The sequence below is a fragment of the Fusarium solani genome (assembly GCF_023522795.1).
Source record: "Fusarium solani strain SB1 chromosome Unknown bctg00000016, whole genome shotgun sequence".
Taxonomy (NCBI): Eukaryota; Fungi; Ascomycota; class Sordariomycetes; order Hypocreales; family Nectriaceae; genus Fusarium; species Fusarium solani.
In genome coordinates, this window is record NW_027072142.1 from 590,272 (window position 1) to 616,339 (window position 26,068).

A 26,068-nucleotide genomic window follows, 5' to 3' on the forward strand; every position below is an offset into this window, starting at 1 on the left:
TCTGAGGTTGTCTCTTGTGCGGGGTATTCCATCCCGCAGAGTTACTTAAAGCATACGGCTAGATTACTAACGCAGTTGCTTCATGAGGCCGTGAAGATCATGCCTACCCTGCGACAAGACTATATCTTATCTACCTCGAACTCGCCCATGCCAAGAATGTAGCCGGGATATTGAAAGAGGCGCCACGGACTTTTGGTAGGTACAGATGGTATCCGACATGGCGCCGATCATCGGGGACAAGAAGGGAAGGGAAGTACATCTCTCACCCAAGAGCTATTGGAGGATGACAGAGTCACGATGGGAGGGTTGGGCAGCTTTACTGAGAAGCCTTATTTTAGCAAGGGAGATATAGAAGCTAGCCAATGAAATCCAGGTTGAGCGGCTCTAGGCTAGCTTATACTATACAATCTAGAAGATTGGAAACGTGGCACTTGACCGAAATGACGGTGATCTAGTGACACTTGACGGTTACAGCCTTGAAATCGTTGAGGCTTATCCAGAAGCCGCTCATTTATGAATCCCTCGTCCCCCTGAAGATCCGCAACCGTAGGTATTCTCCGGTCTTCTGAACGAGAGAAAGTTTCCGCACAAGCTGGACATAATCTTCCCCTGGAGATTTAGGGGTACGTAGGAATGGCTCAGATGAAGAGGTTGAGACGGCATCTACGTGGAGCGCCTGCAGCTGGGGCGTAGTATTCCTGCTGAAGCCTGCCCGTTGTCTTCCCTTTGCCCGGATTAGAAGACATCTTGATAACATTTCAAGACGTTCGCCTGCAAGAGTGGCATGCAGCATATTGACAGCCTCTTGCGGTTATTTCCGTAATACGATAAATCGAAATATATTACGTAGTCTCGTTTCACCATGTCAGTAGTGCCTTCAAGTTTGTGGGGAAGGATGCTTGGGTCATGAATCGATCGAGAGGAGACCAACCGTCCCCTGTGCCTCACCGCATGGTTTCCCTAAGAAAAATCCCACGCGCTTTCTCTTGAGGGGATGTCACTAATGGCATGGGGAAGTCGTCATGGGAACATATATATAGTGTTTGCGGAGGCCCTTGGCTTCAAACGAGTGCCCCGTCTCACTTAACCGCTTCCTTCATTATCGTTCTCGACTGAGTCGGGCCTAATCTGTACATTATATGAACATGACGCTCCGACCGAATTCCTCTTCATTCCAAAAAATATGTTACACGTGCCCGCATATTCTCGACGAAATTCTATCGCAATTGTCGGCCTCCGAAGCCGCGTATGTTCTCGCTCTCGTTAACTTGCCCGAAAAAGAACATACAAATGCATCGAAAAAGTACATCAAGCCCATCAGAGACATCCCGGAGCATGAAAAATGGATCAACATGGTGGCCTCGAAGGGCCATGCCGTTTTCCTTGTTGGCTCTGATGTGCCACGTCTGATGCTGAGGCTTAGGAGCCCTTTACGCTACTGGAAGAGCTTCGGGGGCGAGAGCTTTGAAGACGAGAAACCTTTGCGCATTTGGCTGGCCGTTAGGGTTTCCCGTGAAATCCATCGAGAGAGACAACAACGGCTCGAGAGCTCCGGATACGCCACGTACTCGGTGTTGAGGGACGGAACCGCGACCTACGGTGCGGGGATCAAAAGGCTCCGCAAGGCGGACATGGTTTTGACGGACAGCAATGTCATTCCGCTACCGGGCGGCACAAAAGTCGATGAGCGGGGACTCTGGTCACCTCAGTGGAAATGCGGCAGCCTAAATAGGAGCCACATCGAGATTGTCTGGGCGCACTTTCCTCAACTCTGTGGTGAAAAACACGACGTCACCCCCGGGTCCACTTATGCCCTCTGCAAGATGATGCTAGACATCTAGGCGATGTCATGGGAGGGCGACACTGTTCAGTCGGCGGCAACAATACTTGTAGCAAGATTACGCCGGGAGCACAACCTGAGTTGTTCGGTTATAGGAAGGACAAAGTCCAAGCTACTATGCCCTACGTATGCTTGAACACTGGAGGGCAATCCATGTCTCGGGCAATCGATGATGGAGAGCTGCAGTCGGACGAGTACGCATTTGTCATCCGTTTCCGATGCATGGATGACGCTTCGGGTCCTCAAATCCGCTCCGAAATACATGGAATTCCCTGGCCTTCTGAGTTGACGAGTTGGGGCCGGGAATGGCTGGATGATCGCTGCGGTGAATATCACAGGAGGCCCTAGAGAGGTACCGGCGGTATAGAAATTTTGAATAGAAGAAGAATGCTTGGAAGCTAGGTTAGAACTGTTAGAACTGTTAATCCTATATAGCTATATACTAAATCACACGTTCCATACGACAACGCCAAGTCGCCTTTGGGGTAATTGATTTGCTCAACGGAGCCCACCGAATTGGTGCAGCACCTTTGTAGTGAGCAGATGCTTTTGTTCACATTCTGGTCGCAAGAATTTTCCATGATCTCGCCGGCGTTGAACTCATTTGACTTGGTTCGGTCATCATGTCAAGGACTACTGTCCTCTCAAGTATTTGCAGACTCAACACTTCGAGAAGAGCGTGCAGGGTTTTGACTGAATCTTCTTCCCCAACCCTCATTCATATCAATAGAGGCCAAAGGAAACAATTCATATTTCTTGGCGGTAAAGAATTATATGCAATGAACAGAAAAAAGCGAAACTTGAATTGCGAGAGAAGGCCAGGACTGGCCTATGTTACATGAGGTTGTCAACGATTGCGCACTCGTCAAGAGTTGATATATTGAAAAGGTGGTTGTATACCTTCCTACCTTCCCATTACCCCATCATCACACGCCACGATTTCGTCTGGAACAATGAACAACGAACTTTGAACGGCAAAAGAATCAACGCGAGAGTGGAATTGGGCTGGTAGGACGCTACGCCTTGGAGATGTTGGCATTATAGTAAGACCGCCTAAATCGAGCCGACCGTGTGTGGCTACAGTGCCTGCATACGAACAGAAATCAGGATGAGCAGGCGGTTTTTAAAGCCGGTCCGTTCCGCGCTCTTCTGGCTTTTGAAGGCTCAAATCCTCTGGAGACGGTGCTCTTGACCGCTTGAAGCAGGTGGGTTTTGGTTTCCACCAATACCGAAATCGACATTGGCGGGCTACAGGTTCAGTCTCGATTGAACACAAGGCTGCATTGTCTGCTTCGGTTGTAGAAGAACTGGCAAAAAGCAATTCCAGGCAGCGACGTAAAAGCAGTTTCATCTCCAGAACTAGAATGTCATTTAGACAATTAGTAAAGATGTAAAGCGTCCTATGACGGCAGGCGCTGGCTTGCTTACAGATATGTGGATGCACCGCAGGAGCGAAGTCCATTTTCGGCCGTATTAGAAGAAGTTTGTCCACTTTTCGGCAGACTTCATGCCATGTCCAAGGATATTGCTGTATTGCAGAGCAGGATACGGCGGCTGGGGCTTCTCTACGGTAGCACCTGAAAATAAGCATTCAGCGAGTCCAGATTGGGCGTTGATTACTGTCCCATCAAAACTGGAAAGTTGTTTCCAAGACGTCCAAGGCTGGTTTTTGTTAGGGTGCCAGCAAACATCACACCACGAAAGCATCTCAAGCGAGCTTTGGAGGTTTAAGGGTCAGAGTGTGCCGACGCAATGGCTCACATGGCCAGTCGCAACGATGGAGAGGACTCATAGTCAGTCCAACAGGACTCACTTCTAGATACCTTGCTCAAAAGGGTTCCCTGTATCAACTTAGAAGCTTAATAGGCAAAGAGACTAAAAAAAAAAAAATCATATTTCATACTCATCTATGTTAAAAATCCATTCTTGGATATTACAAGGCTGCGCCGGTTCGTAATGGCTGTCAGAGTTGAGATTCATTGTCTATTTTTCAATCAGCAGTGGTTCACTGCTGGTAATCGTCCGAGTACGGACGCCTCCCACTCCTCGGTAGCTGACAAGGACGGAAGCAAGAGAGGTATATTAAGGCAAGGCAGTCCCTCAGTGGCCAACATCTAAATCGCCATTTCATTTGCAATAGCCATGGCACCTGGCAAGGGAAAGGAAAAGAAGTCCAAGGCAGTACCCTCAGCTGAGAGTGCGAGAATAACAAGATCGAAGCAACTACAACAACAGCTTGAGCAAAAAAAGGCCTCACTGGAACGCGCGTCTGCAGCCTATGATAAGGCAAGTCCGGAAAAACAACGCGAGATTGATGGCATGCGTAATGAGGTCACTACGTTCCGTGCGGTTGCCGAGTCGATGGTTGTAGACCCGCCTGACCAGGGACCAAACGAAAAAGGAGACACTCTCCAAGACAATGCGGCGGGTCTGGAAGGAACGAATGGAAATGACGGTGGCCTCTCCCCAATAGGGCCCCCATCCGGCAATGGCACATCATCTTTCCAGAATGATGATGGCTCAAAGGCACCCGGAAATCGAGGCGGCGACGGCGAAAATGAGCCCGGGCACGAGCCTGGGGCGGCAGATGAAGGAGGGCAACTACAAGAACCAGAGACAGGGCGCGGCGGGACGGGGCCTGATGTTATGGCGTCCATTGAGGCTGACGAACCGAATGGATCTTTGTTCCTCCAAGATGATGATGAAACGACAGAGTTTGAAGATCCGGAGTATGGCAAGCCGCTGTTGACTATCCCGACAACAAGTGGCGTGAGCGAAGAGGGTGTGAAGACAGTCGGATGGTTTGGTAAGCACCTTCGCAAGTACATCAACATGTATGGGAAAAAGAATTCAGCAACCTACCGCCTAGAGAACCGTGCATTCCCCCGTAGCTATGCGGAAAATCCACCAGAAGATGAGAACGTGGGAAGTGCGAAGAACAGATTTGGAGACACACTACCGGGTATCGGCAGGCTCCACTACCCCGATGCGGAAGCGCCCAGGATCTGGGGAGTTGCCTGGCGGGGCTTGAACTCAGGTGACTTGGAGGATGACTTGGAGCTGATCGACCCTGGATGTAACGAGTCTTTCACGCATACTGTCACTTACGTTCTCGTGGGATGGACAATGGATGGAAAGGAGGAGAAGAGGTGGGAAACGCGAACCGCTTATCGAAACATAATCGGAAGTAAGTCTTTGGCCGATATCCACATTTACAAGGCTGCGGTCGAGTCTCAACATAGGTACATCGAGGCCATGGAGGGCCGGCGCAGGGCGATCAGCAGGTCGCCTTCCGTTCCCCTTCTAGAAGGAGGCCTCAACATAGCGAGGGACAGGACCCGATCATCGGCAAGGCGCACGGGCAAGTCATCACGGAGCAAGCGGGGGCTGGCGCAAAGCAATAGAGGATCATCGCCAACTCAGTTCTTACCATCACCCAGGTCCACCGTGTCTCCCCAGCGACAGATGCAGGGTGCGGGTAGTCTCGCTGAGCTCAAAGCGGAATTTCTCTCAGACTGGCCAGAACTGCGGAGTGCCGGAGACTTTTTAAAACTAGGTGCGGCCAAACAGCAACAATGTGCAGAGGCTTGGAGGACCTATAAGTCGTAGGCTTTGGCATAAGAGAGTAGGAAACAGGAAACGTGATAGCGCAGCTTCTGAAGCCTGTCTTGCCTTGGTTTTCGTCGTCGACGTTGTTCCAGGAGCTGTAGGCTCTTTTTTTTTTGATTTTTTCTTTTTAAAGGTGAGGGAGTGATGACAAGGACCCCGATTCGATGGTTTCTCTTTTATTGTCCTGGAAAAAAAGCTAAGGGCTATTGTTATCTAGATGAGTGAAGGTTTTTGCGAATTTTTCTTTCGTTTCCATTTGTTAGGTCATAAAGTTAGGATAGGAAATTTACATCTACGTTGCTCTCATTGCTTATACCAGTCTCTGGTGCGGCTTTATTGCTAAGATCTAAATCGCCATCCTAGTACACAACGAGCCAGCTTAAAATTTGCAGACGAATTATGTAAAGTTTAGCTTCTCCCAGAGCTATTGATGGCAATAAGAAGCACTGCGCGTCATGGATGCGCCGCACTCGTGATTAATATCTTGAATTAATATAAGTTTCAGGTGCGAGGTTAAACAGGATCATAACGCCACATACGATGTTCTATAGAGTCAAATTCTAATGTTCTCATGTATTGCCTGGTGTGTTCTTTGATGTTGTGCCCGATGTCTCCTCTTGAAGACGTCATTGATACCTACAATGGCGTGATATAGTCTTTTTCCAGCTTTGTTATTATTCCCTGCCCCTCCAACGATAGTTTGGAGTACGCATATGGATAGAGGCGCTGTTGCCAGACGGTGTGATCATCATCAATGAGACCCAGCTGAGCAAACGCGGAGCCCGATCTCTTCCCGTCATTGATGAATGATATAGTACGCTAGGCCACGTTGCTTGGTCACTCAAGGCCTGCGTAGAGAACATGCTCTTCTGCTCATAATTCCAATATATTGCTTCCACTGGCTAATACACTATGTATTTGAAGAGGTAAAAATATCTACATAGCTTGATAAGAACTACAACAAAATCCATGGGAAGCAAAGAAGATTAATATGTACGCAGAGTATGCGAGTTTTAGAAGATGGAACACTGAACATGCTCGTGAACATGAAATTAAGAGGACTCAGTGCGTCATTGTATATTCTTGAACAGAACTGAGCAAATGGATTCATCTATACAAACTGAAGCTAAAAAGCCGGCACTACGGAGTCATGTCGACTGGGTATTGGCTAACTAGGGATGTAACCCTCACCTCCTTCGAAGCCCGCTCACTCCTTATCAGACTCCACCTGGGTAATGAAGTTGTAGCCATCTTCTGGCCTGAATTGCCAGATATTTCTCTCACCGCCGATTTCGTAGATAATAAAGAGATAGCCACTTTTGAAAAACCAAGAGGTGACGTTTGCACTGTCATTTCCGTACGTAACTGCACATAAGCGGGTGTCCTTCTGGCGACGTAGTCTAGTAAAGTCGGCAAAGGGGGACTGTCCGTAGCCATCGACATAGTACGTGCTGATGTTCAGGACGATGCCCGACTGTTTCAGTATGATGTCCCGCCCCATTTCATTCAGCCAGTCATGAGTCTTTAGTTCCTTAAGTAACCTTTCTCTGAGTGGAGGATGGTCATTGTGGTCTGTATCGTCGTCCTTTAGCCGAGCTGATTCGACCACTAGGACCAGATAGACTTGGCTTGCGTTTGGGGTCTGGCTTTGGTCGTGGAGCTTATCAAAGTCGGAGCTCAGTAGATGGAGCCGGTAACCCAGCTTTGTCATTTCTTTGAGCCATGTCGAATTGTCTTTGAGAATCACTTTCCAGGCGGCGCTTTCACCAGAAGCCGACTGTTTAGTGGTAGAATCTGACATTTCGAGAGGCGGTGTAGGAAGTGAATTTGGTTGGCTGATACCCGGAGATGGTGTAGGTGAGGTCGGACCTTTATATCAGCAGAAGATGCAGGCCCATGAACTATTTTGTCTTTGTAAAGCTCGGACTGCTCCTTTAAAAGGACATTTCCGGACAGGCACAGAATGAAAAGAAGAGAGAGAGAGGGAGGGAGGGAGAGAGAGAGAGAGAGAGAGAAAAGGCCATTTGGAGCCGCGCCGAGGCGAGTTATACTGCCCCAAGCCTTCGAGCGTAACGGCGGGTTTGAGATCGATCGTGTGTTAGGTGAGAATGGATGCCCGAGAATGGCTAATCACGCTCCAATTACATCCATCTATTTTCCACCCAAAGATGTAGGGCTAGGCAAATTTGAATCTCAATCGCACATTGCCCAGAGACAGTTGATCTCACGACGATAGCCTCTTACCCCGCCAGGTCCGGCATATTCCTTTAAACAACCATACAGTCCATGGTGTGATTTTATCCACTATTGTTGCCCTACACGAATCATTAATTTGTCCATCGCCAATTATCAAATTTCTTAGACGTAGATATGAACGCTGAGCCGATGACCTACGGGAGTTGGCGGATGAGCTGCACAGTTTTCTCCCATTAAATCTTTTTTAAAACTGCTGTAAACACCATCTCGCGATACGAATTGCGGAATACTCTTTCCCGTGTTCACCTCCTTCGACGCCGTTAGCAGACGCCGAAGTATCTCGTCCGTCGTAGAAAATGCCGGTTTATTGGAACAAAGGCCGCAATTGGACGGCAAGTCTGACTGGAATACATTCATTTGTGGACCTTCGGAGCCTATATCAATCCTCCCTAGGTAGCTGTACGTGAACTCACAGGGCGCTGATTGAAAAGAACGCCTGCTCATAGGCCTAGGCTTGGGTAAGATGAAGGCTTTTCTTCTCCCCTTTTTGTTTTCTTACGTACATGCGTTCAATGAGGCGTGCGCTTTTACATATGGGCAGTGGGTACCTGAGCCAGGCCAATGCTTTGCGTTGGTAATGAGGGAGCTGGATATCAATCGACAACAAATTGAGGACCTCAATCCATCTGTAGACCTTGACGATATCTTTCCTTCAATACCCTATAATGTGCCTTACAAGGTGCCTAGGTACTCGGGCGTGTGGATTAGTGGTTGCCCGCCGATGCTGCAGCTTTCGGGCGGCGCCGGCTACCCTGACAGCCTCGTGTGTGGTCATAGACAGAGCATGACAAGTCAACCTCCCTCGTCCGCCACAAAAACAAAGGCGACACCTTCGTCCAGCTTTTCGACCGACGGCGGGTCGACTACAACTGATGCTACGAGCATTTTAGTGTCTAGGAGGCCCGTAATGTTGCCATCGTCCCTAAGCGCTGAAAAGTCTCGACATAAGGGGAATAAGGACCTCCCATCAGACACACCGTCGAGCCGAGAAGTACCCACGTCATCCACTACGCCTCCAGTCAGAGAAGCAAGCACGTCTCTAGGCGTTCCTTTAGGAAATACTATTCGACCATCTATAACGTCCTCCAGCGAAGAGATGAGCAGTACCTTGAGACCAATGCCGGCAGTAGGAACCGCAGCAGCGTCAATAGACCTTTCGAGTATGGGCAGCAGTGACCCTTGCGCTACACTAGCCTCCACGCGAACTACCACATCGTCAGCCACACAACCGGCAAAGGATTACTCACGAAACTCGCCTTCTTCAAGATTGGGTACGACACAAGAAACTGCCCCATTATCCAAGGACACTCCGGCTACAGGAACTAGGACGCCATCTGAGGAACCAGCAACCTTGCCCCCAGATACGCACTCAAGCGGGAGAACAAGCGCGGCCACCAAGACCAAGACAGAGCCAACCCAGGCATTCGGGGCTTCAGCAAGTCAAGTCACTTCGTCGGTCACTGAATTGAGCACAGCGCCAGTAAATGATAATGACTGGCAGTCGTTGATAGAGTTAATGAAGACTGTACTGACCGAGAATTCAAGCACGCCGCCGGCCACACGATCATCCTGGGAGAATAGGAAGACCTCGGATGCACAATTCACTACAGTCTCAACCGACAGAAGGAGTTCCGAAACGGCCACGATTACTGTATCATCTGCGATGGAGACAAAAAGATCGTCGGTGACGATACACCAAAGTGAGCACAATGATGAGACTGCTACAACAACCAGCTCTGATAAATCACCAATTGCCAAAACCACCTCATCCACTACGGTATCATCTTCCCCCCATTCAAAGGGTCAGAAAACTACGCTGCATAGAACGAAATCGGCTCCGCCTAAGAAGGCGACGGCAACAACAGCAGACCTAAGCCAGACGAGCTTACCTCCACCAGTGTGTGGAGATGAGGCAGAACTTCCAGGGCATGGAGATATCAAGAAATCGAGGGTTGAGACAACCGCGGGCAAATGGTGCGCTGACGGGCGATATCAAACACTGATTGGTCCGAAAGATAAGTGCTCCCTTGGCGTAGAATGGCTCGGTGAAGTAGGCCACGAGTATTCTATCTGTTGGGCAGAGGGATGTGTAGGTGAGGTACAATATCGAGAAAGTCCACTTGGAAAGGATGGTCCATCGTGCAAGGATATCATGCTTAAAAACTGGAGTTTGTGTAGGTCTGGGAGTCATACAACTTTTCCTCAACGCTAATATATTCACAGGCACCGGTAATGGAGGAGTTGGTGGCGTGACGCAGGTTGGCTGCTTACTTTACAAATTTCGAGGTGGAGTAGGGAAACTCCAAGGGTATAAACGGGTACGTCGGCAGTAACATCTGGAGAATTGCTACACTGTCTCGTGAGGTATGGTATGGGATCATCCTCAATTGATTAGATTAGTCACTGGATTTCAACTTCTTGGCTTTATGCCCTGCTCGAGTTCCTTAGTCGGTCGACCACTATAGTCGAGCATGACCATGTCCGGGTTAGCGTTTGGTTCCAAGGGCCGAATATCCTTCACTACTGCTTCACATCGCAATGTAGATGATGTTATTCCGGGCCATCATGGAAGGTACCCTGAGCCTTAGAGGTCATACATTGCCATTGATTGAGCGTGTTTCCGCCTCCAGTTATGGACCCACCGTGATGTTTGGATCCAGCCTTGGGGTTCCCGGGAGTCGCTTCAAGACCTGAGAAGCTTCGGCGCATTGTGTGCCATCTATTGGTGTTCTTTTTTTATTATTGTTGTCAGCAATGACGACAAAAAGCCATCAGCCACAACAGCCAAAAACACAGTTATTAAAACATGACAGTACCAAAACCCAATACCGTATATTGGTGTTCTTGTCATCACTTATCTCTCCGAAAGTGGCAATCCGCCACTTAGCAAGAGACACAATTACGAATACATGACGATGGTCTCTTACCCATATCTACGTTCAGTTTTCCCCTGATCGTCTTGCCAATCACGCTGCTTTTCAGCTTTGGATTTTAATGTTGCTATGGATTGATAAATATGCTTGTTTGGAGACGCCATTGGTGCCAATAATCTCCTGTCAAGCACCCCACGACCAATTGTGTAGCGAAGAGAACATGTTCTCCTTCAGGGGAGTCGTAAAGCGACGTGCCTAGCGGCTGTAGTTGAGGTTAACGAAGTCTCGGCTACACCGCCAATGAGATCTCTGATGGTAAGTATATCTCTCCTGCTGTACAGCAATTCAATATATCATTGTACCTAGTTTGAACATCTCTTTTTGCCGCATCGTTGTGGGTAAAGGTCAGGAGACTCTTCCAAAACAAGCAGAAGCCACCGAGTTATCCGTCCGCCCTCATATCGCCTAGCTTATCATCAAACGGCCATTTTCAGCGCCAAGGAGGTCTAGAACCTAGAAAGCTTAGGCTTCTGTGCAGAGAACGAGGTGGCATAGTGTCTTGAAAAGGGAAGACTATAAACGCATGACTGGATTCCGCTCTAACTGATTTCACGTCATTCTATTTAGTTACATTTGTTAAACGCCCGCTTCTCCTTTTCCATACCATACCAAAGGGAGCAAACTCGGAAGAAGTCCATGACCTTCCATGTTATAAGCACAACATCTTATGCAGATACCCTTTTACCTGTGCCATATTGAATATTCTCAACCTTGTAGTCAAGAGGTGTCACGATGCCGAGAGGACTAGGGCAGGATGGCTGGTTGCTGATGGCTAGATCTAGGCGGCATTCCTCATCTAAGCCAAATTTGCACAACTGGTCATTGATATTATACAGTACGTAGTTCTGGGCGACCCAGCTGGCGGGCTGGCTAATGCAAGACGCGACATAGTTCATGCTATTGGAAGCAGAAAGGGGAAGCTTGCCATCGTGAAGCAGATGCCGGCATTCCGAGGCATGCACAACATCGTAGTTCATGTCAATGCCTCCACCAGCATGGGGCTCCTCAACGGCAGATTTACCGAAGGCAAGGTAGTTCCAGGCATCGTAGGATATGTCATAGGCCCCCCCGGAAGTGTCGATGCGGAGAAGATGAACTGAGCGGTCCTCGTTGTAGACCCTCACACAAATTTCATCGCAGTCAACAGAGCCCGGCCAATACGCGACACGTTCTCTTGGTTCTTGATAGCAGGCAGGACAGAGCTACAATGAAATTCAGTAGGAATCCCAGTGAGATCGCCTAAATATCGGTGCCCTGGGCTGCAAGATTCCAGTAAGATGTTGTCTATTTTGCAACCAAGGACACCAATGGAGCTGGAGTACTGTTCGTGAGGTGTGATATTGGCGATGCTGCGAGGGTGGCCAGCGACCACACAGCCTGCGAAAGCCAAAATAGTGATGGCGTTGGCGGTCAACGATGACCCGGGTCGTTGAAGCAGCATGCCTTTTCTAATCGGAACAAAATGTATCAGGTTCATGGCAGAGCTACGTATAAATGTGGTCTAGATATTAGGAAAGGCTAGTTTTCATTCAGCTTCTTCACTACTTATATATCGAAGCGAGACTTGCAAAAGCTTGTGTTCCAGGGCGTCCACCATGGTTCGTATGATCTTTCTTTTTTGGCCCAGGTTTAGGCCAAAAGTACAATACAAAGGGGGGAAGGGGCCGAAACGGGAGGTTGCTCCTCTATCTTGTTGATCTGTTTTATACCTACCGGCACGACCGAGATTCATTGCGGAAGACCCCGTCGGGAAATGGTCCCATCTCGGCTGGTCGACAACCCTTGGCTCTTGGTTTCATAACACTAGCAAGGAATACAAGCAAAGGTAGCTACGATATCGACGCTGTATATAGCCCCCTAAGGCATGGGAGACGATGTTGAATCTCGCATTTGAAACAGTGTATCTACGGATGTTAACCAATGTATTGAAAGATAAAATTCACTAACAATTTGTCCTTGATGGTGCTTGCTTAGATATGAGCAGAAACAAACGATGGTTTTCAGACGCGTCATTCATCAATAGCTGACACTACCGCCTTCCAATGATAACTGCTGGGATAGAATAATTGAAATATCTCATGAAGATGTACAGTTGAGAGCACGGATATCTGCCTCTTTCTATAAAAAGTCTCTTCTAGAAAAGCTAGAGGAGACTTTGAGATACAGAAAAATACTTTGCAAGTCAGCATGGGGCTAAAAAGTGGACTCAAAATGTGTGTGGATTCCACTGACAGTCATTACTGGCTGAGCTCCAGAAGTCTTTCCAAGTATCTATAAGTACCACTCTTACCCCACATATTGACCCACATAAAAGCAGTGCGAGTGATTATCCCCGGTACCTTCCTTCAGCCGTTAGGGTACGTACACCTCCATTTTTCCTAGTTCAGGGGGATCCTCAACCACTGCATGCAAGATGTTGCCACAAGTCTGCATCAGGTCGCATTTCAAGGCCGAAACCTTGCTTTTCGGCTCTACAGGGAAGTTTAAGACTCTGAATAGCTTCATCTAAAAAATTTTTGGCCATCAGTACCGGCTTTACTGCCAACTTTTGACATTTTTCTGGTAATCACGTGACATGAGGTCGTAGAAGGCCGGAGAACCCGTTGGAATGCGAAGGACGGGGGAGGACAGGTGTCCTTTGTGGCCCGTTGGCGGCAACGGCGAACCTGCGAGAAACGCCCAGGCAGCGTTCTGCGATGTGGCAACAATCATGAATCAGAGCGAGACTGCGAACGACTGGCCCAGTGACGATGCGAGCAACTCCGATTTTCCAACGTCCGATAGCGAAGAGTCTCAGCCAGCAGCCTTCGCACCAAGAAGCTCGCTGAGGCCCGCCGGGAGTGCCTTAACCTTCGTCCATTTGCTGACTGGAAACCAGGCCAGTCGTACGAAGGCCAACCAACGATACGCTATAATGTGGAATGGAAGTTAATTGCAAAGAATAGAGCGCAAGCTGGCGAATCGGAGCTGGACATCGTGATCTCGCCGCGCAAGTTCTGGAAAAACATGTCCTTGAGCCGAAAGTGACTGCTGCGAGTACGGATAAGCCCTGGAAAGCGGACGGGACGAAGCTCATCTTGTCCGTGACCGACCGTAAGACAGGCAAGATAACGAAGCGATTTCCAAAATTAGACGTTGACTGGTCATTTGTCGCGAAGCAGCTCCGGGAATGGAGTAAGTTTCTAAATGATGGCAAGAAGATCACCGTTACGGTTACGTTCAATTATCAGTCCGTGGAACCCAGCAAATCTAGCAGAGGAGGGGCGACAGCCAACCAACAAGAAGATTTGGAAGCCAGGACGGCCGGCGCAGGCCGAGGAGCATGCATCAGGAAGGCATACGCTCTTATGCGCTGCCCTGGGCCACCCTGTACAAAAGGAGACCATTGCTGGCAAAATCAAGGCAAACATCACCGTCTGCAGCCACACCACGTGAAGATGCTCGCCGATCATTTACAGGCCGGAAAAAAATTGGATGGGCACGATGATGTTCCCGATGAATTCCGTCGTTTGGTAGTGGACGACGAGCGCGACTGGGAAGAAAGGGAACGGGAAGAACGCGAGAAGACGCAAGGTCGCAAGCGGCGGCGGCGAGACTCGGTCGGCTCGCCGACCGGCGTGACAGTCGTTCATTGCCATCAAAATACACCTAACAGCCCAGCAACCCCCAGGATGGCTTTCCCAACCACCCCTCTCGTGAAGTATGATCTGCCCAGGGAAGGGGCACTCATAGCATACGGCGTCTGGCAGCGGTCCCAAGTCAGCACCGAAGAACATCGGGAACATTACACCGCGGTGCAGGAGTTGTCTTTGGCGCACTGCATTGATCTTGACATGATTGCTAGCAACCCAGAGAGAATGTTTTGGTTCTACATCAAGCACGGCATACCACAAGGCATAGCATGGCATTATGTTTGCGATATTCCACGGTACTTCCGGGAGCGTGAAAGGGACAACAACGCAAGATGATGGGCAGAGAATGGCATTTATTTCACTTCCTTTCACCCAGGCTAGTCAAAATAAACCTGCGCTTTCCTAAAGTGACCCTTTGCGATCCTTCTGTCCTGACCTACAACTCTGACCTGCATCTGTAGGTACGACTTGAAGTCGCCCTGTATGAGATCTTCGTCCTCCCGGCATCTCTTCCTAATGCGATTCTTGACGGAACCGAACAGGTACTCGATGGGATTCAAGTCTGGCGAATACGGCGGTTGGTATTCGATGATCACACCAGCTTCAGCAAGTTTCTCCTTGAGCTGTGGGGAGAAGAAATGAAAGGAGGCGTTGTCCATGAAGATGACGGACTTCGGCTCTGGATATCTACCACAGAATGGCAGCAGTCTTTCGAGAAACCCCTCGACGACTTGAACATCAGTGTTTTCTTGATACACCTCGCAATAAATGACACCATCCAGCGTGTATGCTGGTAGTACTTGTACTCTCTTGCCGCGATGAAACCGCTTGAACTGGACGGGTGTCACCCCTTTAGGAGCGTAACCACGTCCCAGTATCGCCAGTCCACGATCGCTCCCGCTTTCATCAATAAATATCATCTGTTCAGCCTTATAATGGGATCGTCGTTCGATGTAATCGTCTCGTAGATCCTGGTTACGTTCTTTGGCGACGTTCTGTGTGACTTTCTTGGTCCAGCGGACTCGTTTAAGCAGTCTTCCGATTGTGAAACGTGACACATCTACAAGGTATTTCTTGCTAAGAAAAGCAGCCATGCCTTCTTGAGTCATGCAAGGGTCTCGATACAACTGATCTTGTAAAGCCAACCACATATTCTCTGTGATAACCCCGGACCAGTCGGTTACCTTCCGAGGGGCGTCGATCGTGCCGTAGCGGAGGATGTTCGATCGGGCATTACGGACGGTTCGCGTCGAACAGGAAATGATCGTTTTGGCGATCTCCTCATCTGTGATTGTCTCCTTACCTTCTAACTTACTTTTGATGACTTGCTCAAGCTCGATTCGCTGGGTTTTCGATAAATGAGGTGACATTCGTAGAGGATGACAAGAATGAGTTTGCCACGTTGCCTGAACGAGTGGCGAATCGTGATGCCGTAAGCATCGGATGACAGTAAAGCCTTACTCCAAAAGTCGCTCGGGTCAAGATTCATTGTATACTGTGTTTAAAAGTAACAAAACAACACTGTGTGGGGCATCGCTTCTAAAACTTCAATTGTCTTGAAAGAGGAGGGTGTCCATGCTCTCAACTGTAGATAAAGTCTAAGATATTGCATTCTTTGTGGTCTGAGTTTAGCATTTCTGCCCCCGTCTCCATTCCGTGCCCGCTAGAGCGACACACACATGTGCGGCCTACATCATTCTTTCTTGCCTCTTAGAGTACAAGTTCCCACTTCTATGCCATCCCGCGCCGAAGTTCAGCAACTATAAGGCTAAGGTGAAGTGCCATCGGTAGCCCGCGTAAGAAGTGTACCCGTCTGGAATGCTTGATTCGCCGGAAACTTGTAGATCAATTTAGAGCTTCGGCTGGGCACCTCGAGCATGACCACTCGGGCCCTTGAATGCCTGCATCTTGTCGACAAAAACGGCCCATGATTTGTTGGACATGATAGGTGCAGTAGTGTAGGCATCCGCTTCAGAATTTTGCAGTGACTGCAACATGTCGGCGAACACATCATCGTATGCCTCGACTGCGGCGTCCTCGAACGCTTGGAGCGTATGGCCGTCGCACGAAAATTGCCTGAAGTCCGTACCGACACACATGTGTTCGTATAGACGGAGAACTTTTGGACAGGCCCCCAATTCCGTCGCTGCCTCGTAAGCCATGCGGTGGCCGATTGCCTCAGCTATAGGGCGACAGCAAGGAAGGATATGCTGGTTGAATGCCTGGCCTCTGTGTCCGCCATATCCACCAATATCCTTGAGCTTAGACATGGCGGCTTCCATCATTCGCTGTTCACGGCGAGCTAAAACTGCCGTCGGATCCCGCGGCGCCGGGAGGCTGTATTTCCCTCCAAGAAGTTCTGAGACCAACCCTAGCAAAGCAGTTAGTTTCAGTCACTGAGGCGGGTGAATTCAAAGCGACACACGTATACACAGGACCAAAGTGTCCCCTTCAGCAATGGCGTTGCCCTGAAACGTCAATGCTAACTCGCTTATCTGGTTGTACGCGAAAAGGCCCTGCCAGCCACATCGCTCCGTAAGTTCGTTCAAAATACGGGAGCCTCGGACAACGGTTGATTTGAAAATGGTCGCAAGGGCATGCCGCACGGGCGGGCTATGGGTAGCATTCATGAATGCCTTTATGGTCCAACGGGCATACAACTCCAAGATCTTACCCTGCACCCATCCCTCGATGATTGGGCGCTGCTGGGTGCTGAAGCTCATGATCGGTAGGCATGTATGCCCGTCAGGAGCGGTAATCGTTCGTCGTTGGCTGTAAGTACCAGCAATGTGCGTACCAACCTTGATGGCAGAAACACCCATGATGGAGAGTGACAATGTCCCTATAGAAACCCGCCAGATCTGGCGGAGAAAATCGGCACGTTCATCTTTCGGCTTGGAAATGGAGCCGAGGAGAGCGTTTGGGGGTAGGCGAACATGCTCGAAAGTTGTAATTGAATGATCCAGGGGTTTGGTTCCGGGCCTCGTAGGCAAAATCCGTGCAGTGATCCCCGGTCTCATGGTCTCGGAGTCGCTCAAAGGGACGAGGAAAGGTTTCACCCCGTGGCAATTCCCACTCACCATCAGGCGAGCAAACACGATTGCGACTCTTGGCATTCCACAATAGGGAGTAGTCGGAGGCATCGCCTTTGCCGCTCCGGCGTTGGGCGTGTGGAGGTCGAAGGAGCCATCGGTTTGCAGCGTCGCCCTAGTCTCCAGGTTGCGTGCGTCCAAGCCGTGGCCAACTTCTGTGAGCATAAACTGGCCACAAAGGTCGAAATTCAATAGCTTCTCAAGAAGGTCAGCAAGGTCGGGACGGTCTCTGATGAAGGGACTAAGTGTCCCGATGCAGAGGTTGACGTGGATGGTGGCGATGATGAATGCCGTCATGTCTCGGGCGGCAATGACTTGATAACGTTAGCACGCTGTTTCGTATTTCCAGACAGGCAATTTCAAGCTCACGATCAAAATGAAAGTTCCAAAACTTTTGGCTCAGGTGTTGGATATCGCCAAGTGATAAGGCTTTGGATGGTTTCATCAGTCAACATGATCCGTTTTCATAGTTTCGCTGCTCACCGGCATGGCGGCACATTGATTGTGCTCTTTCATAATGCAGGGCGATGGCTTTCTGCGATGCTGGCTCTTGGACATCTTTGTCGATGTGCCAGATATCTTGCTCGAGTATCGCTCGGGAATGAGACATGACAAGGCGACGTATAACCGCGTGGCGTCGAAGGATCCCTGTGGATAAGACACGGCCGGAACGCGAGTGTGAGTTGAATGAATGCTAGAAGAGTCAAAGACTATGAAGAAATGCTCAAGAGATTTTCCGTTTTCCAGGCTAACGAGGTTATCGCGACTTATCAACCCTTAGCTCCTGTCTCTGGTGAGGAGTTCTGGAAGTAGACGTTCACTGAGACTACCACGTCTGTTCGCATGTGAAGCCAGAGTTAGCCCTAATGCACTTTCTTGGACACTTCCAAATTAGATCCAGCGTCTCGTTTCGTGCTACGACATGGCTTACGCTGAAGGGTCGTTTTTGAACTCTGCATAGAAAGGCAAAACTAAAGCATTCTGTCTCCTTTTTTTTTTTTCTATTTACGCAAATTGGTTTGAGAACCCGAGGAGCTTGATAATCTGCAAAGTCATCCAAGATCCTGTGGAGATAGATCCAAAAACTGCCATTGAGACCCCATGAGACGAGTGCTTGGTATGGTAGCAAACTACGGAACGAAAGAGAAAGCAGACTGATTTAGCTCTTTGGGCTATCCGTCGTATATTTAGAGATCCACAACAGGATTTGATTCCTTTTAGGACCCAGAGCAGAGAATTATAAATCAGGAGTACTCTCGATCCAACTATGCGCTATCCACTTCTTTCGGCACCAGAAGTCCTATCATGTGTCAAATTCAGGTCATCAAAACATCCTGCAGCACTTGCAATGAAATAATGGAGAGAGAGTCTCGCAAAACATGGTGCAAGAAAACTCTTAGAAATAGGCACTCTGGACGTCGCGGCTGGGGTCTCTATCGGAGGTGTACCACAACAAAACTCCCCCTAAAAACTATCCACCGAACCTGTGATGATTGCTCAGTCTGACATGCGGCGACTTTCAACAACCAAGACGTGACTGGAGGGGACTTGCAACCGGTATGAATTTGACCAGGTGAAACGAATTTTACAAGCATAGAGGGGCACAGTCGTATGCTGGCTCGTATGCTGGCACTGAATTGGACAATATAGTTTGGTGTAGTTAGTGGAGAAATGTTCTTATTGAATTAATTATTGTCCTTGATTATGTTGTCACCAATAAGAGATCCCTCAAAGCATTCTACCACTGACTGATCTCTGTCCACGGCCTTGGGCTGTCAATGCAGGACTTTCAAGCTTTAATCATCTCACCATAGTAAAGGGGGAACTCTCAATTCTTCCAATGTATGTTATATTCAAGTCGGTACACATCGCGTAGAGAGGCGGCAGTGTCAAGGCCAGTCACCACTTCTCTGAATCAAAAACAAAAATTCCTCGCGTCTATCATCGTTGCCGTTAACTAACCAAGTCTGCCAATGCTCACCCGCCCCTTATACGGCCAGCAGACAGTTCCGCCATCAATCTTCTACGGTAGTTCTAGGTAGACGTAACCAAAGTGAAATATATCCAACTTGGCCGTTAGGGGGATATAACAAATGACGCCTTGTTGTAGCTTCAAAGCCGTTCAGGTCCTGGGCCTGGAGCTACGCAGATCGTTTGGCTCGTGTTCGCCTAGGGCGAACGGTGTTGCCATCACCATTAGCACCTGGTTCAACGAGACCACCAGGCTCACTCATCGTTATCCATGCCCAGATGGCCATGGTGATGAGTCCCCCCAGCAGGACGGAGAGCTCCACTCCAACCGATGTGGCAATCCAGGTGGGATACTTGTCTGTGTACCACAAGATGACGCCGGCCGAGAATTCGATAATGACGAGATCGAGCATAGCCAATGGAGTCCAGGCGAGGATTTTCCCCATACGGCTTGGTTGTTTGCAGCCTTCGAATGTAAATTGGAGCATCGTAGCAGAGGTAATAGCTGTGACAGAGGTTATCGTGGCGCTGATAAGCAACCTACACGCTATCTGCGAGCGCACCCCCATGTCTTCGGCCTGGAGCACGCCAAAGACCATGGCTGTCAGGGACATGACTCCCAACGTAGCGGCAAACGTATTGAAGTCGTCGTAATATTGCAGCAGCCTACGGAAGACAATGGTCGATGATGTATCGGCTAGCGAGGAGAACATGGTTAGTTCTAGGTGTAGAAGGTCTGACTTTTAACCTACGCTGAGTCATGTTTGGTTTTGAGGCAAGTCGACGGCCACTGGTTGGATTGTAAGGCACGGTATTGACCAGAGAAGTACGTGATGCTGAAGACAGTCGTGGTGTTAGATTATTGAGGCGCGGTCGGTGGGTAGGTCGGAACATGTACAAGTTATAACTGAGCGCGCGGGCGTTTCAATGATTCCTTTGATCTCAGAAGTTGCTTCCGTTTCTTGCCGTTCCGCCCCAACTGTAACTTCTGGCGTGAGTGGTCGATTATCACTGCATGTTAGGTCTACACCTTGTAACTCCTGAGTCGGATTGATAGCGTTGACATCTACTTCAGCAAAATCGTCGGGTCGGATTGTGTTTATGTTGAGAGGTTCAATTTGGCCGCCCTCAACAGTCAAATTCCCCCAGGCCAAGAACTGGATGTTTTTGCGCACATGTAGTGTGGGATTCTAAGCTTGAGGAAGGTAGAAATAGGATGGAAAGCATCTTAATGTAATATTAGGTATGCCGATACGTAGTAGTCGGACAACGTAGGTTCCGCAGTATGGCGCTTCAAGACGAAAATGTATAATAATGTCTCTCTGCCGCGAGCTTGCTTAGTTCTCTTGCTACTCGAGTCCGAGGCCTTTCTGCTCCGCTGACACTAATGTGTTTCTGTGTCTTGTGAACTATGAATGCTCCCTCGTATACCCTGCGTGGCAACGATCAAGAGAGTGAAGAACATGATACATCGGACAGTTATCCTTATAGCCCAGGTCTGTATACGTCAGTTGTACGGGCCACTACCACACGCCCCTCGCCAGAGGCTTGCACACATTCCTGGCTAATCAGGGTCGGCTATCTAATCGAATGGATTTGTCCTTCCTGCAAAAACGTAGAACCTGCTCTCTTTTTCGAGTGCCACTATTGTGCACTCAAAAGGTGTAGGGTTTGTGCCAAAGCTCAACACGTTCCTAGCTCCGGCGCCTGAGCGTCGGGTTTCATACACATCGGGAGAAGCAAAGCTTTGATTGAGCGGACGAGCGGACTGCTCGCAATCATACCTTCTGAGATCGGCCCGAGTACCGGGTACCGAGGCGCAATGGCAGTGGTAATCATAGCAAGGGTGGGGGATGAGGTTTTCGTACGGCATCCTTGATGACGCGATCATCGGTGACGCCCCAGAGCCTAGGTGTTGCATAATCGCATTAATCGCTTGATACGGAGTACATGGTTGGTATTCATTAGCCTCGCTAGCCCTTAAACCATTCACACCGATTCACACTGTGGTAACCCTTTATGAAATTCACCACCCTAATGCAGAGATATCCACATATTATGCATATGAAACACAGAGTCTCGCTTGTGCTGCTATCTTGGAAATACAGTGAGGTCCTCCGTGCTTCTACAATCCTGCTGCACCTCCTCCGCCAGTGATGCCACCTGGTTGATGACTTGGAGGCATTTGTACAGCGTTGACTCGCCCTGGCTAGCTTTTTCAGCCTCTTGCCTGAATCGCTGAGCGAGATATTCGTGCTCTGCACTCAAAGACTCTAGTTCCTTCTGCAAGCATTCTCTTCTGGCTGTCTCCGCCTTCAGACTTTCTTGGATCATGTACAGCTGGCATGTAGTATGCACGCACAGCTCCTCACGCGCCATTGCCTCGGATTCCGCGGAGAGGACACTAGAGGCTGGCGGATAGGTCGATGGGCGATATATGCCGAGGCTCGAATGGTCGGCGCCAATAGCGGCCTTCGCAAAGGTGACTGCATGGAAGCTCTGCCCGACCTCCCGGCAAAGTTCTTTGTGCGCCGTCAAGCCGTGGTCGCTCAAGTTTTTCGAAAAGAGATGAGCGACCTCTGCCGTATAAACCCAGGTGTATACATCGCTCTGTTTGGTTACGAGCCGAACTTTCGACGGTTCGATCGTGATGCCTGTTCGCGTTTCTTCAATAGAGTCAGCATTTAGCACACTTGTTCCAATCGAATCCGTCTTACTTATATGGGCGGCAAGTTCTTCCCTACACTTTTTTACGAGACACCGCCGTTCTTCAATGGCTTGGTTTTGGCCCAGAGAACTCGTTTCTCGCTCATGGAGTGTTACAACGAAGTTGTCCATTCTCGCAAGCTTGAGTCCCTTTGATGGATTGGCTTTGTTTTTAGCCCACCGATGCCGGGTATTGCTGGGTAATTGAAGGGAGACACGGCTGAACGGGTAGGTCTTCGTGCCTGTGCTGTTTCATATTGCACAGCCGTAAATATACTGACATGCGTCGTGTGGTCCACATATTTGACTCCGAATGGTAGGCGAGTATTGGCTTTGCGACTGTTGATCAGAAGGCCAAATACTACTTCAAGCATGTTTCTTTCGGCAAGGCCTAATAAGTTTTAATTTTTTTTCCCTTCTTTCCCCGTTAGAGTAATCAAGCCTAGCCATCCAAACGAGAATGCAGTACGCGTATCCTAGGTACAGGATTCGTCTCCTGGAAGCAATATGGGATCCTCGGACTCTTCCTCTAAGTCCTCAACTCCTGTGCCTGGTCTGTGCAGCGAGAGTAATCTTTCGATAGTTTGATTTTGCACGTCCTGCACGCCCCGCATGTAGTGGATTGTCTCCTTCAGCTCGCCTAATTCCTGGCTCACCTTGGCCATTGTATCCAAAAGGCTCTTATGCGCAGTCTCTATGTGACTTTTTGTCAACCTTTTATCATCGAGGCTGTCATGGACGCACGTCTTTGACTGGCTTGCAACATCGGCTGATTCACCTGAATCGTTTCCGGTGAAATCCTCGCGTGTGACGTTCGTCCTTAGTGTCTGACGTTGTTTGTGGTGCGGAGAATGAGAATAACACATGGCTGGTGATTCTGGAGCCAACGGTGCCCCCTTAGTTCGGAGATGAATGAAGTACAGAGGTGGTGGATTGGCTAACTGGGCATGCCGATTTATAAGTGTGGTTATATGCCTAGCCTTGCGAACATCAGTGTTGCTGCAGCGCTATTCAAGCCGAGGCCCAAATTGGCCACGGGCTGGTGTTCAATCATTGTTCACCTGAAAGCCGGACTGGTGGATTCACGTCGAAAGATGATCAGACACGTGAAAGGCAGGTGTAGTAGTATTATAGCTATCTCGTAATATTCCGAATTCCCTTCCGCCGCGGAGAGGTGAAGTGCGAACACGGCTGGCTTGAGCGGCAAGAGCTGGTAAACCATCCCAAATAATACCAATCCTGGAATGCGAAAGTAATCGAGGTAGCCTCAAGGGCAGGATTGCCTTCTCTGTGTGCAGACACAGAGATGGCGAGGCTGATTGAAAGAAACCTGCATGCCGTCTTTGCGTTTCGTGATCATGAAAACACCACAAAACGCTCGTAGAAACGAAGCAGCTGGATCTATTAGCGAAAGAGGGCATTTGGCAGGTGGCGAGGAAATGAACCTTTTGAGGGCATTTTGTATGCAACATCTGAGCTTTATGCCTTGTCTTCTCGCCTCCCTTCCACGTAGCGTAAACGACCAAGTCCCCGTTGCCTGCATCCTCGCAGCCATCAATGGTCTGGATGTGATCTTCCCAAGAGCCGACAGGGGGCCTCCACTTTAGCTTTTTAGAAACAGGAAGAGAAAGACCGAGTCTTCGAGAGGATGCTCTGGGAACATGACCACCAGCACTCTCGTGGCGTTTGGTGCGGACCGCCGTTCTCGACTCCTTCATACCACTGGGCTTTCCAGCGAGCCGATCAAAGTAATCTCGAATTATTTCTTCGCCTGAGATTCTGCCACAACCCAGAGTATCTTAGGAAAATGCCATGAGACTTGAGGGATTGTATCACTAACCTGAGGTTCTCTAAAGGCTCCCATGTCCAGTCTTTCTCGGCTTCATAACCTTGCCACTTGACTCGGAACTTTGTGTTTCCCTGCGAAAGGACGATGTTAAACTAGAGATAAGCGGCTTGGTTCTTTCTGACATGATACCCATTACGCTTCAGGCTCTCTCGGTGGCGGGAGAGAACTGGAAGACGCCAACATTGTAATGGAAGGGGACTTGCCGGGGGCGGGGCGTTATTACATTTTCGTCCATAACATGCTCCTGGATTGAGTCCACTATGAATCTAAACGTCGTTATTATCCACTACGCACCAGTCTTGTTGCATCAGAGCTTACATGTCACTCTCGGACTTGAGTTTTCGTTTTTCTCTGCGTTGTTTGGCCATGCCGTCAGTGACCATTGGTGTTTTGCAAACCGCAACCTTTGCTCCGTCCACTCAGATATCGTCGCCTACTAGGTCAAGTTGGCCTAGCTATAGTCCGTCCTAGTCGTGCGGCCAACAAAGGGGAAAGTGGGGAAGCTCCGAGGTTTAGACCCATGTTAAACCTACGTAGTGAGCTGAGAGGCAGGATTACGGAGGGAGTAAAAGGGTTTGGTCGCATGTGGTGATGACGTTGGCCGCGCATGTCCGACTTTGACGGCGAACCCTATGATACATGCCGTTGCACCTCCATGAAAGACGATCTTTGGTAGAACTTTTTGAGTTGTGAAGAGATTGTTTGGGCAAGCAGCAGCGAATAATTCAAGCCGCTGATGTCACCGGTCCACCCGCGTTATGATCGGTCGGAAATAGGCTATTTGGCTAAGGGCAGAGACAGAGAAAGGTCGATGGTGAATCTGAGCCGTAACATGGTGTGCGTCTATCATTCGTCTCAATCAGACGCAATTGGATTGTGGCCTCTATGTTACATACGACGTTTGGTTCGATGGCGTTTAGTGCGTTGAGCACAGTAAAGCCGTTAATGGCTTTGGTGCCTACCTAGATTGAGACTGGGGGATTCGAGCGACGGCCCGACCGACATGATGCAAGCACAGAAAGAGACCGTGATGGAATCTCGGTTCGACCGGGACTGAGATCCACATCGTGCCCACTCTGAGGCCCACGGCCGAGAGAGCAGCTGGGAAGGCATTCAGGCACACGGACAGTCAGCAACCGGACGAAATAAGAAGGGACAGCAAAGGCGTGCGAGTTGGTGAAGCGGACAGAAAACCAGACAAGAGACATAGTGGGGCCCAGCCATACCACCCACACCATGCACCTAACGACATCTAAGTACTGGCGTTGCTCAGCAAGCAACGCTCTACGAGAGCAGTGAATCTTTTGTTTAACGTTCTCGAAGTCGCTTTTCAGGATCCTTCTCGGCACACTGATTCTCGTATTGCGCAGGACATCCCTACTCGTCTCACACAGTATCATAGCATAACTGTGGGAGGTACTTGTCGTAGGTAAAGTTGGCAGAGACCAGCGACAGTTTTGCACTAATTCTAGGTGCCCAGATGCAGCAGGCGGGTATCCATCCATCCCTGCGTTACCTAGAGTCAAACGCGAAAATTTGGACGGCCGACAGAAGACCCCTCCATCCCCGGCGGAAGCTTGTTGTAACGGACGGACAGTGTCCTGAAATCGTTCGTCCTCCGCAAAATCAGATATCGGACCGTTATCCTAGTAACGATGGACTTAGTTGAAGACAAGTTCTCGGCCAGTCGCGTCACCGATGTAGGTTATTTTTCATCATCACACCCAGACAATTAGCGTCATGAAAACCCGATCTCAAAAGAGAGCCAGCGGAAAGGCAAGCCTCAGACCCAATAGGATCCGCCGGGAACACAGCACGAAACAGGAAGACCACAAATGGGAAAGTTTGGAGATTGATCGTGTGGAACTCGAAGAGTCGACTGGAAGTTTCATCGTTGTTGTGAAGTGGCCCAATGGCGACGTATCCCAGCACGACAAGGTAGAGATCTACAACAAATCCCCACAAAAGGTACGTATAACGGGAACGATCTCATAGATTGGAAAATAACTCGGGACCTTCTTATCAATAGATGCTGAAGTTCTACGAAAGACATATACAGTTCGTCGACAGAGAAGAAGCCGAAAAGTAGGGCGAAACGAGCTGAGCATCGAGCAATTACGGCAACCGTATGTGGGCTTAGGGTAGTTTTTTATGTCTCGGCAATAATGCAATGCTTAACA

At 49.3% G+C, this 26,068-nt stretch overlaps 12 protein-coding genes across 12 annotated transcripts; 5 read left to right on the forward strand and 7 right to left on the reverse strand.

The window, feature by feature from the left end:
- Positions 1–1,145: 1,145 nt before the first annotated feature.
- Positions 1,146–1,841, forward strand: MRS44_018537 (uncharacterized protein; the record flags this gene model as incomplete). Its single annotated transcript, XM_065616015.1, has 1 exon — positions 1,146–1,841. One exon carries the CDS (start codon positions 1,146–1,148, stop codon positions 1,839–1,841), a length of 696 nt encoding a protein of 231 aa, XP_065472087.1.
- Positions 1,842–3,982: 2,141 nt separating this feature from the next.
- Positions 3,983–5,449, forward strand: MRS44_018538 (uncharacterized protein; the record flags this gene model as incomplete). Its single annotated transcript, XM_065616016.1, has 1 exon — positions 3,983–5,449. The coding sequence occupies one exon, from the start codon at positions 3,983–3,985 to the stop codon at positions 5,447–5,449; it is 1,467 nt and encodes a 488-aa protein (XP_065472088.1).
- A 1,207-nt stretch (positions 5,450–6,656) lies between these two features.
- On the reverse strand, positions 6,657–7,250 carry MRS44_018539 (uncharacterized protein; the record flags this gene model as incomplete). The annotated part of the gene is made up of 1 exon (XM_065616017.1): positions 6,657–7,250. The coding sequence occupies one exon, from the start codon at positions 7,248–7,250 to the stop codon at positions 6,657–6,659; it is 594 nt and encodes a 197-aa protein (XP_065472089.1).
- A 1,362-nt stretch (positions 7,251–8,612) lies between these two features.
- MRS44_018540 (uncharacterized protein) lies at positions 8,613–9,409 on the forward strand (the record flags this gene model as incomplete). The annotated part of the gene is made up of 2 exons (XM_065616018.1): positions 8,613–9,157; positions 9,316–9,409. The coding sequence occupies 2 exons, from the start codon at positions 8,613–8,615 to the stop codon at positions 9,407–9,409; spliced, it is 639 nt and encodes a 212-aa protein (XP_065472090.1).
- A 1,894-nt stretch (positions 9,410–11,303) lies between these two features.
- On the reverse strand, positions 11,304–12,079 carry MRS44_018541 (uncharacterized protein; the record flags this gene model as incomplete). The annotated part of the gene is made up of 2 exons (XM_065616019.1): positions 11,304–11,840; positions 11,942–12,079. 2 exons carry the CDS (start codon positions 12,077–12,079, stop codon positions 11,304–11,306), a joined length of 675 nt encoding a protein of 224 aa, XP_065472091.1.
- Positions 12,080–13,348: 1,269 nt separating this feature from the next.
- Positions 13,349–14,606, forward strand: MRS44_018542 (uncharacterized protein; the record flags this gene model as incomplete). The annotated part of the gene is made up of 3 exons (XM_065616020.1): positions 13,349–13,428; positions 13,517–13,523; positions 13,584–14,606. 3 exons carry the CDS (start codon positions 13,349–13,351, stop codon positions 14,604–14,606), a joined length of 1,110 nt encoding a protein of 369 aa, XP_065472092.1.
- A 41-nt stretch (positions 14,607–14,647) lies between these two features.
- MRS44_018543 (uncharacterized protein) lies at positions 14,648–15,640 on the reverse strand (the record flags this gene model as incomplete). Its single annotated transcript, XM_065616021.1, has 1 exon — positions 14,648–15,640. One exon carries the CDS (start codon positions 15,638–15,640, stop codon positions 14,648–14,650), a length of 993 nt encoding a protein of 330 aa, XP_065472093.1.
- A 480-nt stretch (positions 15,641–16,120) lies between these two features.
- On the reverse strand, positions 16,121–17,972 carry MRS44_018544 (uncharacterized protein; the record flags this gene model as incomplete). The annotated part of the gene is made up of 4 exons (XM_065616022.1): positions 16,121–16,641; positions 16,696–17,676; positions 17,732–17,791; positions 17,846–17,972. 4 exons carry the CDS (start codon positions 17,970–17,972, stop codon positions 16,121–16,123), a joined length of 1,689 nt encoding a protein of 562 aa, XP_065472094.1.
- A 1,531-nt stretch (positions 17,973–19,503) lies between these two features.
- Positions 19,504–20,046, reverse strand: MRS44_018545 (uncharacterized protein; the record flags this gene model as incomplete). The annotated part of the gene is made up of 1 exon (XM_065616023.1): positions 19,504–20,046. One exon carries the CDS (start codon positions 20,044–20,046, stop codon positions 19,504–19,506), a length of 543 nt encoding a protein of 180 aa, XP_065472095.1.
- A 1,378-nt stretch (positions 20,047–21,424) lies between these two features.
- MRS44_018546 (uncharacterized protein) lies at positions 21,425–22,171 on the reverse strand (the record flags this gene model as incomplete). The annotated part of the gene is made up of 2 exons (XM_046271820.2): positions 21,425–21,999; positions 22,051–22,171. The coding sequence occupies 2 exons, from the start codon at positions 22,169–22,171 to the stop codon at positions 21,425–21,427; spliced, it is 696 nt and encodes a 231-aa protein (XP_046124513.1).
- Positions 22,172–23,121: 950 nt separating this feature from the next.
- MRS44_018547 (uncharacterized protein) lies at positions 23,122–24,271 on the reverse strand (the record flags this gene model as incomplete). Its single annotated transcript, XM_065616024.1, has 4 exons — positions 23,122–23,818; positions 23,880–23,980; positions 24,112–24,154; positions 24,207–24,271. The coding sequence occupies 4 exons, from the start codon at positions 24,269–24,271 to the stop codon at positions 23,122–23,124; spliced, it is 906 nt and encodes a 301-aa protein (XP_065472096.1).
- Positions 24,272–25,628: 1,357 nt separating this feature from the next.
- Positions 25,629–25,977, forward strand: MRS44_018548 (uncharacterized protein; the record flags this gene model as incomplete). Its single annotated transcript, XM_065616025.1, has 2 exons — positions 25,629–25,856; positions 25,948–25,977. 2 exons carry the CDS (start codon positions 25,629–25,631, stop codon positions 25,975–25,977), a joined length of 258 nt encoding a protein of 85 aa, XP_065472097.1.
- Between the last annotated feature and the right edge of the window lie 91 nt (positions 25,978–26,068).